General features: G+C 66.8%; 2 protein-coding genes across 6 annotated transcripts in view; one reads left to right on the top strand and one right to left on the bottom strand.

Annotated features, from left to right (window-relative positions):
- BOP1 (BOP1 ribosomal biogenesis factor) overlaps window positions 1-11,923 on the top strand; it is a 72,688-nt gene extending 60,765 nt beyond the window's left edge. For both annotated transcript variants that reach the window (XM_064441934.1, XM_064441935.1), the window contains exons 4-16: window positions 5,380-5,534; window positions 5,800-5,917; window positions 6,023-6,124; window positions 6,410-6,622; window positions 7,210-7,371; window positions 7,770-7,850; window positions 8,295-8,364; window positions 9,494-9,626; window positions 10,085-10,265; window positions 10,381-10,669; window positions 10,816-10,900; window positions 11,296-11,403; window positions 11,629-11,923. In XM_064441934.1, coding sequence (XP_064298004.1) covers window positions 5,380-5,534; window positions 5,800-5,917; window positions 6,023-6,124; window positions 6,410-6,622; window positions 7,210-7,371; window positions 7,770-7,850; window positions 8,295-8,364; window positions 9,494-9,626; window positions 10,085-10,265; window positions 10,381-10,669; window positions 10,816-10,900; window positions 11,296-11,403; window positions 11,629-11,782 — 1,851 coding nt within the window. In that variant the 3' untranslated portion in view covers window positions 11,783-11,923. The remainder of the gene's footprint in view (window positions 1-5,379; window positions 5,535-5,799; window positions 5,918-6,022; window positions 6,125-6,409; window positions 6,623-7,209; window positions 7,372-7,769; window positions 7,851-8,294; window positions 8,365-9,493; window positions 9,627-10,084; window positions 10,266-10,380; window positions 10,670-10,815; window positions 10,901-11,295; window positions 11,404-11,628) is intronic.
- A 1,476-nt stretch (window positions 11,924-13,399) lies between these two features.
- The window catches only part of MROH1 (maestro heat like repeat family member 1), a 56,240-nt gene continuing 52,824 nt past the window's right edge, over window positions 13,400-16,815 (bottom strand). For all 4 annotated transcript variants that reach the window (XM_064441930.1, XM_064441932.1, XM_064441931.1 and 1 more), the window contains 2 exons: window positions 15,944-16,009; window positions 13,400-14,099 (listed from right to left, as the gene is read on the bottom strand). In XM_064441930.1, coding sequence (XP_064298000.1) covers window positions 14,014-14,099; window positions 15,944-16,009 — 152 coding nt within the window. In that variant the 3' untranslated portion in view covers window positions 13,400-14,013. The remainder of the gene's footprint in view (window positions 14,100-15,943; window positions 16,010-16,815) is intronic.

Below are 16,815 nucleotides of genomic sequence, written 5' to 3'. Positions count from 1 at the left end.
CTCCATTCAGAAGCTGCCTGAGTGCGTGCCAGACCCCTCGAGGACCCCCCCCTGCTACGGGCAGTGCCGCTGGGGGTGCAGAGCCCTCTCTGGCACTGCCGGAGTCTGGACTGTGGTCGCCTTGGTGGGGACGCATGAGACGTCCTCATGCCATGGTCCCAGGAACCCCAGCAGCCCCCAGGCACGCTGCTCTGCTCTCCGGGGTGGGGGGTGGGAGGGCTGAGCTTGCCCCGTCCCCTTTCTCCTCCACGTGGACCGGATATTTTCAAGAGAAGAATCTTTCCTACGAGGCTCTCCAGCTGCCAGGAATGTGCGTCTAGGAATGCCCAGGGCCCATCCAAGAACAACTTCCAGACGTGAGGCTGAGTGACGGCAGTCCCTCGCTTCGGGGCTCCAGACTCCCCCGCGCTCGCTCGGAGGACGCGGCTCGCCGGAGGCGATGTGTTAACGACACGGGAGGCAGCCGCGCCGCCCGAGTGGGTGGGTGGGAGGCGAGCGGAGGGGAGGGACGAGGTTGTCGCTACTGGGCTGCTTCGGCACCGTTAAGAAACTCTGTCTGGGAGGAATTTGCTCCTTCCTCTGCACTGTGGGGCTGGGGGAGGACGTGGATCTCACTGCCCCGTGGGGATCTGACTGCCCCGACGTGGATCTCACTGCCCTGCGGCGGAGCCGCAGCCCGGCCGTCCTCCCATGGTGGCCCCAGGTGTGAACTTCCCTATGGGATTTTGTCGGGCTGAGATCCCGGTCCTGACCCACCCGACGGCACCGTCGGCGCTCTGGGGTTTGCTCCCTGCCCCAGAACAACCAGGGGTAGGGACACCTGATCGGGGCCTCCCAGCATCCTCCCCAGCAGTCACTGGGGTGTCCGTGCTGGTCACGTAAGCACTGGGGATGGGCCGAGCGCGTGGGGCACCCTGCCGGCACTGAGCCCATCCCCGCCGGGCCATGCCAGCAGCCTGCCCGCTGCCGCACGGGGCATCTCCCCCCTCGAGGCGCAGGCCGGGGCAGGAGGTCCCGAGCGCCCCTGCAGCGTGCAGCCGGGGTGTGCTCCTGCGTGGCCAGCACGGGACCCCGGTGCTCGCGTTCGAGGGGAAAATGTTCCACGCCTGCTGGGATGCTGTCTGTGCTCCTGGCAAGAGCTTTGCCCAGGGATTCCTGCGTCAAGTCCACAGCTCCTGGCGGAGCTGAGCCGGCCTTCGGGAAGAGACGCCCAGTCTGGGCTTCCAGGCTCCAGGCAAGGCAGCGCTCCCTGCGCGGCAGCCCGGGGCGTTAAAAATACTTGCTTGTCTCTACGCTGACTGCGTCTCTACAGCTGAAGGCGGCAGCTCTGCCGTGCCACGGCTGGAGAGCCGGCCCCGCTCACGTCTTTCCCCGTGCGAGTGGAGCTGTAGCGTGTGTTCGTCAGGGTGAAGAGAGCATCCATCGCACAGGGCAAAAGGGCAGAGAAGGCAAAGCTGCTCCGATTCCTTGGCCGCACCCGTGCTGCCGATCCTCTAGTCCCCCCTCGCCCTCTGCCCGGCCGCCGTCACTGCCCAGCCTGCCCGCATCCCCGGAGGTGAAGCCGAGCGGCTCCAGCACCGCTGCCTGCGGGCTGCGTGGGCAGGACGGCGGCGTCCCCTCCCCTGCTTCTCCCCAGAGGCTCGGTGCCACGTGCGGCGCTGCTGAACTCCTGCTCTGCCAGGGCCTTGCGTCCCCAGCCTCGCCGCTGCCGGCAGGACCCCTGCGACCGAGCGAGCCGTGCAGCGGCGTGAGCACACGAGCACGCAGCTCCAGGAGCAAGGTCATTAAAGGCTGAGAGACCTGGGCTTGTTCAGCCTGGAGAAGAGAAGGCTGAGGGGGGATCTCATCAGTGCCTATAAATACCTGAAGGGCGGGTGTCAGGGGGATGGGGCCGGGCTCTTTCCAGCGGTGCCCAACGCCAGGCCAAGGGGCCACGGGCACAAGCTGGAACACGGGAAGTTCCCCCTGAACATGAGGCCAAACCCCTTCCCTGTGCGGGTGCCAGAGCAGGGGCACAGGCTGCCCAGAGAGGCTGTGGGGTCCCTTCCCTGGAGACATTCACCCCCCGCCTGGACGCGGCCCTGTGCCCCTGCTCTGGGGGTGCCTGCTCACGCAGGGGTGGGACGGGGTGAGCTCCAGGGGTCCCTCCCAGCCCCCACCAGTCTGGGATTCTGGGTTTCTGTGACATCTAGAAACAGAGCGGGGTGCAGCTGGACAGACAGCCACGCACCCCTGCCTGGCGAGCGTGCCTTGCGCTGCCCGGGAGCGTCAGTGTCACACTCAGTGCTGAGAACAGGAGCCCACACGAAGCACTGGTTGTCACTGGTCCCTCACCCTGTGCAGGTCCAAGGGGCTGCGAGCGGGCGGTCGGATGGAGCGGTCCCCGTGCCGCTGGGGACTCCTGCCTCTGCCCAGCAGCCCGCTGGGGAGCCGGTGGCTGCTGCCCCATTGCTTTTGGTGGAAATCTCCTTCCCAGGTGAGGCAGCAGCTCCAGCCCTGGCAGACACAGCGGCTGCGAGCTCCTGCCCAGCCAAGAGCTGGCAGCACCACACAGGTGTCGTGGCTGCCTGCACGCAGGAGAGCCGTGGGCATTGGGCATCTCACTGGCATCTCCTGGGGCATCCCAGGGACTGGCGGCTGCAGAGCAGCCTGTGCTGGGCTCCCAGAGGCCTCTTGGATAACGGCTTTCCCATTCATCCCACAGGATGAGGCTTCCAGAGCAGACAGCCCAGCGTCTGTCTGTCTGTACGAGCCTCGGCTGGGCAGCTGCAGAGGGCAGCGACCCAGGGGAGCTCAGCCTGCAGATGCAGGGGCCCTGCTGGGTCAGTCCCAGGTGGTCCAGGAAGCCCCCGGCGTCTCGGCCGTGCCCCAGCAGCACGTGGCCTCCGGCCAAGTGCAGCAGCAGCTTCCTGGGACCGGGCCACCTCTTGCTGATCCGAGGGGAAAATTCCTGCCCGATCCCCGCGGGGTTTGCACACATCCTGCGCTGACTCTGCTCAGAGAGTGATGGATGGGTCCGGCATGGCCCCGGGGGCTCCTGCCGGCTCTGCCTTCCCGGGGCTCCAGGCACCTTTCCGTGGGAGGCTCCGTGTTTGCAAGTGTTTATGGGGACCAGATGGTGCCGCGGGGCGAGGGTGACCCCTGACTGCGGGGTGTACGGGGCACAGGTCGCCTTCACACCTTCGTCCCTCTGTGGCTGTAACTGGGGAGGGGGTCTCTGCATTCTGCAATGCGGAGGGCAGCTGGGAGAGGCTGGAGGGCCCTCGCTCCCCGCTCCTGCCCGACCCTGCCAGCCCCAAGGGGCAAGATGCTGCCGGGGCGGGCGAGGAGCCGGCGCTGGCGCTGGGGGCCGGGCAGGACCACCCAGCCGGTGTCTGCCTGACCCCTGCCCGCCGGCTCGCATCCTGCCCTCGGGTAGCTGCAGGGGCTCCGTCCCCAGGGCACGGCGCGGGTTTGCTGTCAGCGGCGATGAGCCTGGCGGTCTGCGTTGCCCGCGGGAGCGCCGCCGGGACTGCCTCGGTCTTTTGGTGACTTGCCGTGGCCTCGAGCGCTGCTGCGGGTTGAGTGAGAGCGATTTCGCTACGGGGTTTGAATCTCCCACCTTTCCCTTTGCCAAAAGGGGGTTGTAGCAGGGTGGGGGTTGGTCTCTTCTCCCAAGTCACTAGTGATAGAGCGAGAGGAAACGGCCTCAGGCTGCGTCAGGGGAGGTTTAGGTTGGGTGTGAGGGAAAATGCCTTCCCTGCCAGAGCGGTCAGGCCCTGGCACAGGCTGCCCAGAGAGGTGGGGGAGTCACCGTCCCTGGGCAGGGTTCAAACACCGTGTAGCTGTGGCACCTGGGGACATGGTTTAGGAGGCCTGGGGGGGTTGGGTTGACAGTTGGACTTGATGATCCCAGAGATCTTCTCCAACCTTAATGATTCCATGATTCTATGAAAAATTCCCTCGCTCCTGTCCATGGGGGTGCAGAGTGAACCGTCCCCGTCTGCCCCCTCTCCACCTGTGGGCTTGGCATCAGGCCCCAGCTGGAGCCGTTCCTGGTGCCCAGCTGAGCTCTTTGGGGCCTCTGTCTTTGCTGCTCCTCTCCGAGCCCTGCGCTGGGGCAGCAGGACCTGCCAGGGAGCCGGTGGGAGTCCAGAGCCCCCTCAGGGGCTGGTTCCTGCCCCCAACCTCTCGTAAAGGGAAGCAGAGCAGCTCCGATGTTCCCTCCGGCCCCATCTCCCCCAGCCTCCGTCGGTCCAAAGCCTGCAGCAGGTCAGGACAGCTCATCTCCGCAGCGTGTCCCCACGTGAGCTGCTCATGGGGATCAGGGCAGCCATCCCCCCACGCTCCCCGCCAGTGTCGGGGACAGGAGATGCGGAGCCCAGCAACACCCCTGGAACGTGCCTGTGGTGCCGGCTGGCCCGCTCCGCCGGTGCACCGCGATGCCGGGGGCTGCTGGCACGGGGACCCGTGGCCACGTGCAGACCCCGGTGGCCCTGGAGCCAAGGGGAGGGATGCAGCCACCGGTGCGCTGGGGGCAGCTGCCTGCTGCCGGTACGGGCAGCCAAGAAAGGCAGCGGCCGGCGGGGCGCGCGTGTGCCTGCGCGCGCGCGCGTGTGCGGGGGGGAGCAGGCCTGGCAGCTGGCGATCGGAAAATGTGAGGCGTGCTCCTGTCTGCGGGACGGACGCAGGAATGCGCTCAGCCGCGGCGCTGCTGACCGCCCGCAGCCCCCTGCCCGCGCGCTCCGGCAGGCAGCTGAAGCCTGGCTGCAGCCAACGCCGCGCTCCGGCCTTCCCGCTCATCAAGCCGTGAAAAGGCTTTTAAACCCTTCCTGCTGCGGGAAATGACCCCTGGCGCTCCGTACCTTGACGCTTGCGTCTGCTGCGCCGAGCGTGGAGGAAGGGACCGCGCGTCCCCTGACGAAGCGTGGCTCAGGGCTGCCCACGCTCCTGCAGGGCACTGGGGTCGGAGCTGTGCTCGCAGCCCAGACCCCACCCCGCTGCAGATTTGGGGTTCAGTCATTGCCCTCCCAGCCTCCCCCATCCCGGTGCAGCCCCCTGCAGCCTCGTGCCGCCCCGGCTGCCTGCAGCGGGTGGGTGCCGGGGCAGCGCAGCATGGCAGCGGGCATCAGCAGCTCGCAGCCGGGGTTCGCTTGGCATCCTCACTGCAAGCGCCGGCAGAGCGCCTGCCCGGGCGCCGTCACTGCTTTTCAGTGCCTGCACGTGGGCAAGGGGGAGGCAGCGGGGTTCAGCCCCTCTGGGTCAGCCTGTACCTGGGCAGGGGGGTGGATGTCACACACTCCTGCTCCCCTCCCCTCCTTTTTATCCCCCTGGCACTCGGGGTGCATCTGCTTGAAACGGTGTCCCCTGCCCTCCCCTCACACCTCCGCTCCCCGCCAGGACATTCGCAACACCGTGGGCAACATCCCCATGGAGTGGTACCAGGACTTCCCGCACATCGGCTACGACCTGGAGGGCAAAAGGATCTACAAGCCCATCCGGAACAAGGACGAGCTGGACATGTTCCTGGAGAAGATGGAGAACCCCGACTACTGGTGAGCAGGGGAGGCCGTGTCGGTGCACAGTGTGACGCGCTCGTCACGTGGAGTGTGCGTGTCCACACACGTGCGCACCGAGGCTTGAACCTGCCCGGCGCCCGGGGCTGTGGGGTGCGGGCTGGATGGAGATCTCCAGGTCTCCCAGTGTCACTCCTGGCGTGTGGCTTCGGGAGCCCGTGCTTCAAAGTAGCGAGGCTTGTACCACCGTCGGGGACGGACGCTGCAGCCCAGCCCTCACCCTGCCCCATCTGGGTCCCTGCAGGCGAACGGTCCAGGACAAGATGACGGGTGCAGACATAAAGCTGACAGACGAGCAGGTGGACCTGGTGCATCGGCTCCAGAAAGGGCAGTTTGGGGATGTCCACTTCAATCCCTACGAGGTAGGGTCGCGGCACACCCTGTGCGCTTGCTCTGAGCGCGGGGTTCCCCCAGGGTGGGCAGGGGCAGCACAGCTGCCGCTGCCACACGCGTCTGTGTCTCCCCAGCCAGCCGTTGACTTCTTCACCCACGAGGTCATGATCCACCCGGTGACGAATCGCCCGGCGGACAAGCGGAGCTTCATCCCCTCCCTCATCGAGAAGGAGAAGGTGAGAGGTCTGATGGCACCTTGGCTGAGCTGGGAGCACAGAGCCAAGCTCTGCTTGTGGCTGGCGCTCCCACGCAGACAGCAGTGCTGAAGGCTGGTGGCTGTGTTTGTTCTCCTGTCCGGCAGTCCCTCCTGCCCCTCGGTCCTGTCCAGCTCCCCGCCAGGCTGCAGAGCTGTGCTCGGCACCTTTCATTTCCATCCTCCCATCCCACACCTCCTCCTCCTCTTCCTCCCCAAGCCTGCAGAGTCCCGTGGCTCCTGGGGTTGACCTCTCCCTGCCCCACAGGTCTCCAAGCTAGTCCACGCCATCAAGATGGGCTGGATCAAGCCCCGTAAGCCCAAGGATGACACACCTACATACTACGACCTCTGGGCCCATGAGGATCCCAACTCCATCCTCGGCCGCCACAAGATGCACGTCCCAGCCCCCAAGATGAGGCTGCCTGGGCACGAGGAGTCCTACAACCCCCCACCCGAGTACCTGCTCAGCGAGGAGGAGGTCAGGAGGGCCCGTGAGCGGCCAGGAGCCACAGGGGGAAGCACTGGGCACACGGGGAGCTCAGGAGGTGCCGGGACCAGAGGGAGGCTGTGCTGGGGAGGGGCAGCGGGGAAGTGCTGCGCCTTGGAGGGGCACCCTAGAGACCGCGTCGTGTAGAGACCTTGCAATGAAAATGAAAGCAAAGGTTCCTCAGCCCCCTGAATAAAAACAGAAGACGAGGGGCCACCTCCCAGGGAGTGGGGTGTCCCCGCAAGGCAAGGTACACCCTCCAAGCTAAGCTACTGCAGGGTGTCGTCCTGGCACGCTGCGTCCAGAGGCGTGCACAGCCCAGGGGCTGGGGGCAGGTAAAACCAGGCAGCAAACCCCTGGCAGGCTGAGGAGGGCTCGGCGGGAGGCAGATGGGGAGCCCTGGGGCAGAGCGGGGAAGCGCGGTGCCTCGCGGAGCAGCACGGTGCTGGCCGGTGAGAAACCAGCTGGAGGATGGTTCTTGCTGGGCTCGGGGGGGCTGTGTCGGGGCTGGGGCAGTGGCCCCTCGCCATGCAGGGGTCCCGCCATCCCTGCTGACCCTGGTCCCCTCTGCCCCGCAGAAGCTGGCCTGGGAGCAGCAGGAGCCGGCCGAGCGGAAGCTGAACTTCGTGCCGCAGCAGTACCGGTGCCTGCGGGCAGTGCCTGCCTACTCCCGCTTCATCCACGAGCGCTTTGAGCGCTGCCTGGACCTCTACCTCTGCCCGCGCCAGAGGAAAATGAGGGTGAGGCCTTCTCCTACCCCACCACCCCCCACCCAGGTGTCCTGGGGATGTTTCAGACCGGCCTCTGCTTGAGACTGTGTATGCCCTGATGCCACCCAGATGGTCAGGGGACCACGATGCTCTGGGGCACAAACTGTTGCTTCTAAAGGCCTCTTGGCCCTCACCCACCTGCAACGCCAGTCCCGGCTTGCTGCAGAGCTCCTGAGCTGGGACGGGGCTGTGCCCCTGCCTGCAAAAGCGCTGCCCTCCCATTCCCCTCTGGCTCAGAGCCCTGAGCCTGGCCTTTCCAGCCGGAGCCTGCCCTGGGGCTGCGGGGCTGTACAGCCCGTGCACCAGCACCGGCGCTGGCGGGGGGCTGAGGCGCAGCCTAGGTCTGTCTCACCGCCTGCCTCTCGCAGGTCAATGTGGACCCAGAGGACCTGATCCCCAAGCTGCCGAAGCCGCGGGACCTGCAGCCCTTCCCAACCACCCAGGCCCTGGTAAGTGCATACATGGAGCCGGGGGGGACTGCTCTGCGTGCCCGTGGCAGCGGGCTGTGCCCAAGCCAGTCCTGGTGACACCAGGCATGCCCATGCACCCGTACCGGCTGTTCGGGGCACGGCTGCTGCCTGCTTGCCCTGGAGGGAGGGGACCTGCCCTGCAGCCGGTGCTGGGCAGAGCCAGGCAGCAGTGGGTGAGGTGGGACTGGGAGCAGTGCCATTGCAATGGGCAGAGCAGGGGACCCCCCCCAGGAGAAGAGCAGTAGCCCCGGGTCTGGTCACGCAGGGCGGTTGGTGGCATGCAGACCTCTGCGTTCCCCTAGACACGAATGACCCCAGGCCCCCTCGCCGTCCCTGAGGAACGCGGGACAGTGCAGGGAGGTCCCCGCAGAGGAGCCGCTGGGCCGCGTGGGGCCCTCACCCGCCTCTCCTCTCCCTCCCCAGGTCTACCGTGGGCACACCAGCCTGGTGCGTTGCCTCAGCATCTCTACCAGCGGGCAGTGGCTGGTGTCAGGTAAGGATTTGCTCTCCAGACCGACCGCACCGGGCACCGCTGGCCTGGCCCCAGTGCTGGAGCTGGTCCCAGTGTCACCCCATGCCGGTGCAGGGCTTGGGGCAGCCGGGCTGCCACCCTGTGCGCGTTTGAGAGCTGGGGTTCCCATGGGCAGACGGGCGTTGGGGAGCCTGCCAGCCCCCTCCACCGGTGCACGGCCGTGGGAGAAGCCTGGGCAGGCGGCCGGGAGCATCCCTGGGAGTCCTGCGGCTACCCAAGCCAGCAGTGTGTGCCCCCCAGCCTGCGGAACGGCGTGTTGCCTCCAGAAGGCTCCGTGGGTTTTTCCAGCCGCTCTCGGGACCCCACCCAGGAGCCTGCGTCCCTCCCGCTCAGCAGTGGAGAAAGTGAGGCTGGAGGAGTAAACGCGGAGCCCTGCGCGGCCGGCCGGAGGCTGGAGATTGAGAGCAGATGGCAGTTTAACAGCCCACAAAGGCACATGTGCTTTTTATAGCGCTGGAGTTTCCAGGCTGCCAGCTCCCGGTGGCCGCGGTGTCGGCTGGTTGCACAACGTGGAATTCCTGGCCCCGGGCTGGGAAAGTGGCTGAGATCAGGCGTTAAAAATAAACCCGACCTGCGGGGACACGCGCATGCCGCCGGCTACCTGCTCCCGCCACGCCTGCCCGTGGAAAAGCCTGTCCAGGGAAGCCGCCTGGCCGGGGAGCCGCCTGCCCGCGTCTCACCGTGCCGTGCCGAGCTGAGCCAGGCACGCTGCCAGCACGGCAGCTGCGCCGGGAGCCGTGCGCACCAGGAGGGGGACCATGGGCAGAGACGTGGTGCTGGAAGGAGTGGGATGGGGGCCTGTTCTCTCGGCAGCAGCCCCCGGTCACGTCTCGCCTTCGTGGTGCTGGAGCTGCTGACATACGGAGAAGCTGCTGGGGGATCGCGGGCGCCGGGGCATCGCTGCGTCCCTCTTGCTGCTCCCAGTGCTCCTCCCCAAAAGCTGCGAAGTGGGGCAGTGCTACGGGGCTGCGCGCCCCTCTGCCTTGGGGACGTGCCCTGGAGCCCCCCTCTGCTGAGTCGAGCCGTGGCAGCCCCTGGGGAGCGTCCCTGGGGGGAGCCGGGCCCTGGCCCACCCTGTCCCGTCCCGCAGGCTCCGATGACTGCACGGTGCGGTTCTGGGAGGTGAGCACGGCTCGCTGCATGAAGACCCTGCCCGTGGGCGGCGTGGTGAAGAGCGTCGCCTGGAACCCCAACCCCACCATCTGCCTGGTGGCCATCTGCGTGTGAGTGTCCCAGCGTGGCCTTCATCATCCTCAGCCCGGAGCTCCCTGAGCTGCAGGGGTTGCTGGATTTCCTCTCCCAAAACCTGTCCTGCCTCCACGGAGCACCGTAAACTCGTGGCACCCCCAGCAGCAAGGATGGCCACACTGTGATATGGAAAGCCACCTCTGCTCGCTGTCGCCCTGCCTCCCGCTTCGTTTGGTGGTCCTCGTTCTGTGGAGGAACCAGTCAGTCCCACCATCCTCCCTGGGGCATTCTGGCTAGGACAGAGCTCCTCTGGTTTTCTCCCCCTTGTCTCTTTGCCCACCTGCAGCAGGGCCTGACCGCCGGCAGTGTCACACACATCCCTCCCCATGGCCCCGGCCCTGTGCTGGGGCCATCCCCTGGTGGCGTGGGGCTCGCAGAGGGGGTTTCCTCTCCTTGGCGGTGCCCTGACCCATACGCTCGTCCCACGCTGCAGGGAGCAGTCGGTGCTGCTGGTGAACCCCTGCCTTGGGGACAAGCTGCTCTACGGGGCCACCGACCAGCTGCTCGAGTCCTACGTGGCGCCGGAGGAGGAGCGGGTCCAGCCCGTGCAGTGGGTGGCGGCCACCATGGAGGAGCACAGCAAAGGCGTCCGTCTGGTCATCCAGCACAGCAAGGTAGGGACGGGGAGGCCCCACGGGAGCCAGGCTGGCCAGGGGCTGCTCCCTGGGGAGGTGTGGGGCAGTCCCGCTGGGGGTCTGACCCATGGCTGTCCCTCTCCCCCCTCTGCAGGCCCTGAAGCAGGTGACCTGGCACGGCAAAGGCGACTACTTCGCCAGCGTTGTCTCTGACAACAGCAACATGCAAGTGCTGATTCACCAGACCAGCAAGCGCTGGAGCCAGAACCCCTTCCGCAAGAGCAAGGGGCTGGTGCAGTGCGTGCTCTTCCACCCCATCCGGCCCTACTTCTTCGTCGCCACCCAACGCTACGTCCGCGTCTACAACCTCCTCAAGCAGGAGCTCACCAAGAAGCTGATGACGAACTGCAAGTGGGTGTCCAGCATGGCCATCCACCCTGGAGGTACGTGGCCTGCGTGCTCCCCGAGGAGCCGCCAGGTCCTGTAAGCCGGTACGGGGCGTCCTGCCCAGCTGGGCTGCCTGGGGGTGCAGGCCGGACACCGTGGGCTTCGCTGGCAACCCCACTAACACCCCATTTCCCCCTCACAGGTGACAACGTCATCTGCGGCAGCTACGACAGCAAACTGGCCTGGTTCGACCTGGACCTCTCCACCAGACCCTACCAGCTGCTGCGGTGAGCGCCGGGGCCCGGGCCAGCCTCCACCTGCTCCCCACTAACCTGCCTGCAGCCCCCCCCAACCTCATGGGGCCTCTTCCCGGGGCTGTTCCCTCTCCTGGGAGCTGGCAGCGCGATGGAGCCTGTCGGGGCTGCGGCAGGAGCAGCCATCCCTGCCCAGTGTGCTGGTGTCTCACGGCTCTCCCGTCCCAGGGTGGGGGACTGTGACCACAGCACCTGCTGCCCACAGCAGGTCCCAGTTGCCCTCGCCCCTCCCATACATAGGGTTATTCACAGCAGAGCTGGGGGTCCGCAAAGCCCGGCCGTGCGCAGACCCCGGCGCCCCAGGCAAGGATCGGGAGGGGGCAGAGCGCCCACCCCTTGCCCTGACATCGCACCCGCCGTCTTCGCAGGCACCACAAGAAAGCGCTGCGGAGCGTGGCCTTCCACAAGCACTACCCGCTCTTCGCCTCGGGCTCGGACGACGGGACCGTCATCGTTTGCCACGGCATGGTCTACAAGTACGTGGTGGGGAAAGCCACGGGGGCGGGGTGGGTCGGTGTCGGCTCCCCTCGCCTCCGGCAAGCCGTGGCACGGCAGAGCCCAAGAGGAGCTGCTGGGCAGGGCGGGTGCGGTGCGGCCTGCGCCTTGGGGAGGGTGTGCTTGTGGGGTGACCCTGGGGGTACCCCAGGGAGGGCAGAGGGAAGGAGCCAAAGCCCTGCATTGACCCGTCTCCTCCACCACAGCGACCTGCTGCAGAACCCGCTGCTGGTGCCTGTGAAGGTGCTGAAGGGCCACGTGCTGACGTTGGACCTGGGTGTTCTCGATGTGCTCTTCCACCCCACCCAGCCCTGGGTCTTCTCCTCTGGCGCCGACGGCACTGTCCGGCTCTACACGTAGCTGCTGCCCAGGGCCGGTGCAACACCCCCAGCCCAGCACCCTGCGGGTGAGGGGCAGCGCCGGGACCACCACACGGACCAGCGCGCCCGCTCCTGCACGCAGGCTGCCGGGGCCTTTCTCATTAAACCCTTTTGGAAACAATCTGGCGCTGCTTTGTCCTGCGTCGCCGGCTCAGCCAGGGGTGGGGGCGGGTGCATGGATCCCCCTGCCAAAACCCGCAGACGGCGCCCTCCGGCCGGCACGGCTGCCCGGCCCCGGAGCGCTTGCGGTGGTTGCTGTCGCTGCCCGGCCTGGGAGCGCGCCACGGCCCCGGCTGGGAGCGCGGCTCCCACGTGGTGGTGTTGACCAAGGAAGAGCGGTCCCACCCCAGCACCCAGCGCAAGGACACGGCGAGCAGCCAGCCCCAGCTGTGCCCAAAAGGCAGCGGGTCCCGACACCCAGCACCATCCCCACAGTCCCTGGGGTCACCCCGGGTGGGGGGCAGAGCCCTGGCTGCCCCCTGCCCATGGTCCCAGCAGGGGATCCCCACACCTCGGCACCCTGCGGTCCAAGAGCCACCCTGAGCTCACCCCGCACACAAGCGCGGTGCTGGCTGCAGGAAGCGGCCCTCCCCACTGCAGGCCTGGGGGATCCTCTCGGGACCCCCCTGGTCCGTGCACCAGCATGGTGGGGGGTCGGCAGGGCCCCCCCAGCACGCAGCCCCGCTGTGGGGTCCCACATCGCCTGGGCTTGTCCCAGAACGGGGCCACAGGCCAGGCCCCAAACCTAATGCAAAGAGCCCACCCAGGGCTTCCACTGAATGAGTCGAAGAAGGCTGGGGGGGTGGGGTCCCCCAGTTGCCCCCCGAAGCTGGGAGGGGGGGGGGAGGGCCTGGCACAGCCCCAGCCTGGGTGCAGCCCAACTCCATCCCAGGAATGCCGTGGCCAAGAGCTCACAGGACACCTGCCACCAAGCCCCAGGTGGCCTCAAACCACTCCTGCCTCTTCCACAGTAGCTCTTCTCTGCCCTGAGTCGTTCACTCTGAGCCCTACTGACACCAGGACTACCACTGACGCGCCAAGCCCTGCTGGCTGCAGTGAGCGCTGAGGAGGAGCACTGCTACCAGGTCCTGTTACAGGACCACTGCCCCCCACCCCCCTCAGCTGCTTCTGGCTGGGGAGGAAACGCCCACAGGGGCACCTGCCCAGCCCCCCGCCCCCCTCCATCACTACATCCCTGCAAAGGAGCCTGGGGAGCAGAGCGGGGACAGGAGCGGCAGGAACTGGAAGAGGATCAGAACCTGAAGGAGAACAAGAACCCAGAGGTGACCAGAGCAGGGAGCTCCAGTGTAGGGACAGAAACCCGTGACAAGGACTGGGGGAGCTGCGGCAGCACCAGCACCACTCGCAGGGGCAGGACCCACTCGGGGGGACCCCATGAGCAGAGCCAGGGCCAGCGCTGGGCTCCCCCTCTGGCAAGGCAGGGGGAAGAAGAGACCCAGCATCTTCCTCCAAAGGGGCTCCCTGTGCAGCCGGCAAGTCGCCCATGCTGCTTCCTCCCCACAGGCTCCCCCAGCGCCCCCCCCGTGCCCCCCCCCACGCCCCCCCCACGACCCTCCCCTTCCCCCCACCACAACGCTTGAGGAGCAAAGAGCTTTATTTAAAAATATGTTTATGTACATGTGTGTTGAGAGGACAGTCACATTCATCGAGCAGGGCCCCGGGGGGTGGGCAGAGCCCCGTGTTCAGCATCGGGGAGCAGCAGGGTGGGACAAGGGCTGGAGGCAGCCGGGGGACTCGGGCTCCATCCTGCTCCCAGCTGAGCGGGAGCCGTGCGGGGAGCCCAGGGATGCTGCCCGCCCGCGGCTCCAGGCCAGCTGCAGCCCCTTCCCTCCTCACGCTGCCACCACGGTCCCCTCCCCAGGACCCTCATCCCATAAGTCAGCCAAGACCCCGTGCAGCAGCCCGCAGAGAGGAGCCCCGTGCCCACCGTGTCCTCTGGCTGCTGCGGTGCCACAGCCGGGCCAAGCGGTCCTGGAGGGAGGTGGCAGAGGCACCAGGCTGGGCAGGCTCCCGCAGCCTGGAGAGAGAAGAGGAAGACGATGGTGCTGCCGCAGAGGCAGGTGAGCCGGGGCCCAGGTGGGTGTTCGATGCAGGAAGACGTGGCAGTGCCCGTGAGGGCCCCAGGCTGTGGGGCTCGTGGCAAGGAGCCAACCCAACTATTGCTGCGGCGGAGCCGGCGTGTCCCGGGGCTCACAGGATCCTGACGAGGCGGCCCAGCGTCTCTGCCACCTTCACCCGGACAGCGGGGACGGGGTCCTTCAGGAGCAGGTTCAGAGCTGGAAGGAGCAGAGCACAGACATGCCAGCGGCCACGGCCACCCACCCCTGGCCCAGCTGCATCCTGGCTTTGCTCCGTCACACAGGGAAGGAGAAACTCCGCTCCAGTCCCAGGGATGCTGGGCCCCCTCTGCCAGCCCCCCCCACCCCGCTCCAGCCCCGTCACACGCCCCAGGGGCGAACAGGCACCCAAAGTCCTCTTCAGCCCCCCCAGGAGCCCCCAGCCCTGCAGCCCAGGGGACCGATGCCGTGGCAGCAGGATGGTGCTGTGGAAGCTGCTGGTCCTGCCTGGCCCGTGCCCTGGGGCAGTGGGACTGGGAGGGCTCCCCAGGGCGCGAGATTCATGCTGGTGGGGCTTCTCCTGCACCGCCCTGGGGAGGGGAAGGGCCCCAGCGTGGGGGTCCGAGGCCAAGGACAGGAACAGAGCCAGGAGCTGAGCCCCCGGGGGCCCGCGGGGCCTTGCAGACGCTCGCCGGGCCAAGCCTCCCCTATCAGCACGATTTCCTAATGCCTGGAACAGCTCCCGGTAGTAAGAAAACAATCCAGGTAGTTTTTCCTAGCAGTAAAAGTATAATAATATTTTTCCAGTAGCTTGTTTACCCAGCGCAGGAGAGCACTTGCCCCCCTCCCGATCCACCCCCGCTCCCGCGGCGAGCCGGGCTCCCCTGATTTATGCGCCCGCCCGCTTCCCACTCGCGGCATCCTCGTGCCTCGCCGGGCCCAGCCGCGGGGGTGTCCCGGGGCGGGCTGTAACGCCGAAGCCCCCCCGGACCCCGCGCGGCCGAGCCACTCAACACGGGAAGCTCGCGCAACCCAATCCAGGCCTGCTCGCTCCAGCGATTACTCACACACAGGCAGATTATCTTTCACTTGTTTCAAACAGACAGGCCTCTTTCTTCTGGAAGGGCTCAAGGAGCCAACGGAAAGATAGTTTTTCCTTTTTTAGTGTTTTTTAAGCTCCCTTGGAACAATCCAAAAGTTTCCATGCATTACTATATACTATGAGGTCACTAGTGACAGGGAAAAAATCCCTGAAATCCAGGAAAATTACTTAACTCTGCTCCAAAATGCCACCAGCTTCAAGTCGACTTTTTATTAGCCCTTCATAACGAGCTTTAACTCTGCCTTTTAACGGTTAACACGTTGCAAACAAACGCTGCAAGTCCCCTCCTGCTTACGCTAAGCCACTGCAAATGCCCCGTGAGCCCCGACAGGCGCCCGGGGCCGGAGCCGCCGGCCGAGGACCAAAGCCTGCGGTGCAGCCGTGCTCGGATGCGGGGCTCGGGGCTCGCGCGGCCCCCAGCAGCCAAGCCCCGCTCCCGGGTGAGCTGCGACCTCGGCCGTGGGGTGCCTGCGGGGTGCAAATCAAACGCCGTCTCTGCATCCCCACGCCGACTGCTCGGCCCCTCGCAGCGCCTCGGCTTCCCAGCCCAGGCCCCCCGTGTCTGCTGCCCGCAGGTGCTGGGCTCATCTTGGCCACAGCTCTGGCTTCACGGCCGACCGCGGTGTCGGGGGCATTCCCCACATCCCCCAGCTCACCCAGGGACGCAGCCAGGCTCTGCCTGCGGGCAGCGCTGGATCTCCCCGCACCGGCGCATCCGCGTCCCATTGTACCCTCGTCCCTCTGCGAAAGCCCCTGAGCTGCTGGTGGCAGGGGGGGGCCGCGGGAGGCTGCCCCAGGCGCTGCCCATGCCCCAGCCCCGAGAGCCGAGCAGGAGCTCCGGGCACAGCAGCGCCAGAGGCTGGGGAGCCCCATCTCGGTGGGGCTGAGCTCCGGCTCCAGCGGGCAGAGGCGAATCCCCGCTCCGCAGCAGCGAAAGCCACGGGTGGCAGCTCCTACTCACCCGAAATGAGGTGGTCCAGGTCCACTTGTTGACAGTGGTCTTCGTCCACGTGCAGCACGAGGAAGCCTGAGGAAGAATTTCAGAGTCAGGGCTTGGTCTGGATGCCCGAACCCGAGGAGACTGGTAACGGTGGCGCAGCGCCGGGCGCCAGGTCACGCGTCCCTGCGTCAGTGCATTGCGCAGCGTCTCAGTGGAAACCCCGCAACAAGGCTCAGGTGTGGACCACCGGCGGTGCTGCTGTTGTACACACAACACTGTCTAACGAGCGCCCCAAGGAGTCGCCCACCAGCGTTTCTGCCTCCTGCCGTGTGGGTAACTTGTCCTAAAGCATCGCTGGGCACATTTGAGCGCAGCACAGCCGAGGTCTGCGCTGAAAGCAGCGAAACCTCCCCCACTCGCAAGCTTCAAGGGGCAAAAGCAAGTTTCGGAGGTTCTGAGCATCCTCCTCAGAAAGGAGGAACCACAGAAACGCTCTGAGCTGGGGGTACGGGGCCGAGGCAGCTCTTTTGGCTGCGCTGCTCACCTCACCCTGAGCCTGGAGACCTTTAAAGCGATGGACCAGGCTGGTCCAGGCCCCATTATAGGCGTCATCTGGGCAGCTGCTGCTGCTGCTGCAAGCCAGGGTCACCCAAACCATGGCACGACCTGGCCACGTGCTTTCCACCTCAGCTGGTCACGGCAGACACCGCGCACCCAGCCAGCATCAGTGGCAACGGGATGGAGAAAGGGTGCCGGGGTGCTGGCAGCAGCTGGGGACACAGCACGTGTGCCTGTCCCCGGGCCCGGGCACAGCCAGGCGCGGGTCGGTGTCTGCAGGACACGGCGGCACCAGACGACCTGGCCGTTTCCAGCAGCGCTGCTGGTCCGCAGCG

This window comes from Phalacrocorax carbo, chromosome 2 (genome assembly GCF_963921805.1).
Source record: "Phalacrocorax carbo chromosome 2, bPhaCar2.1, whole genome shotgun sequence".
NCBI lineage: Eukaryota > Metazoa > Chordata > Aves > Suliformes > Phalacrocoracidae > Phalacrocorax > Phalacrocorax carbo.
The sequence above is the reverse complement of the archived record's forward strand: the minus strand, read 5'-3'. Positions and strand labels throughout refer to the sequence as shown.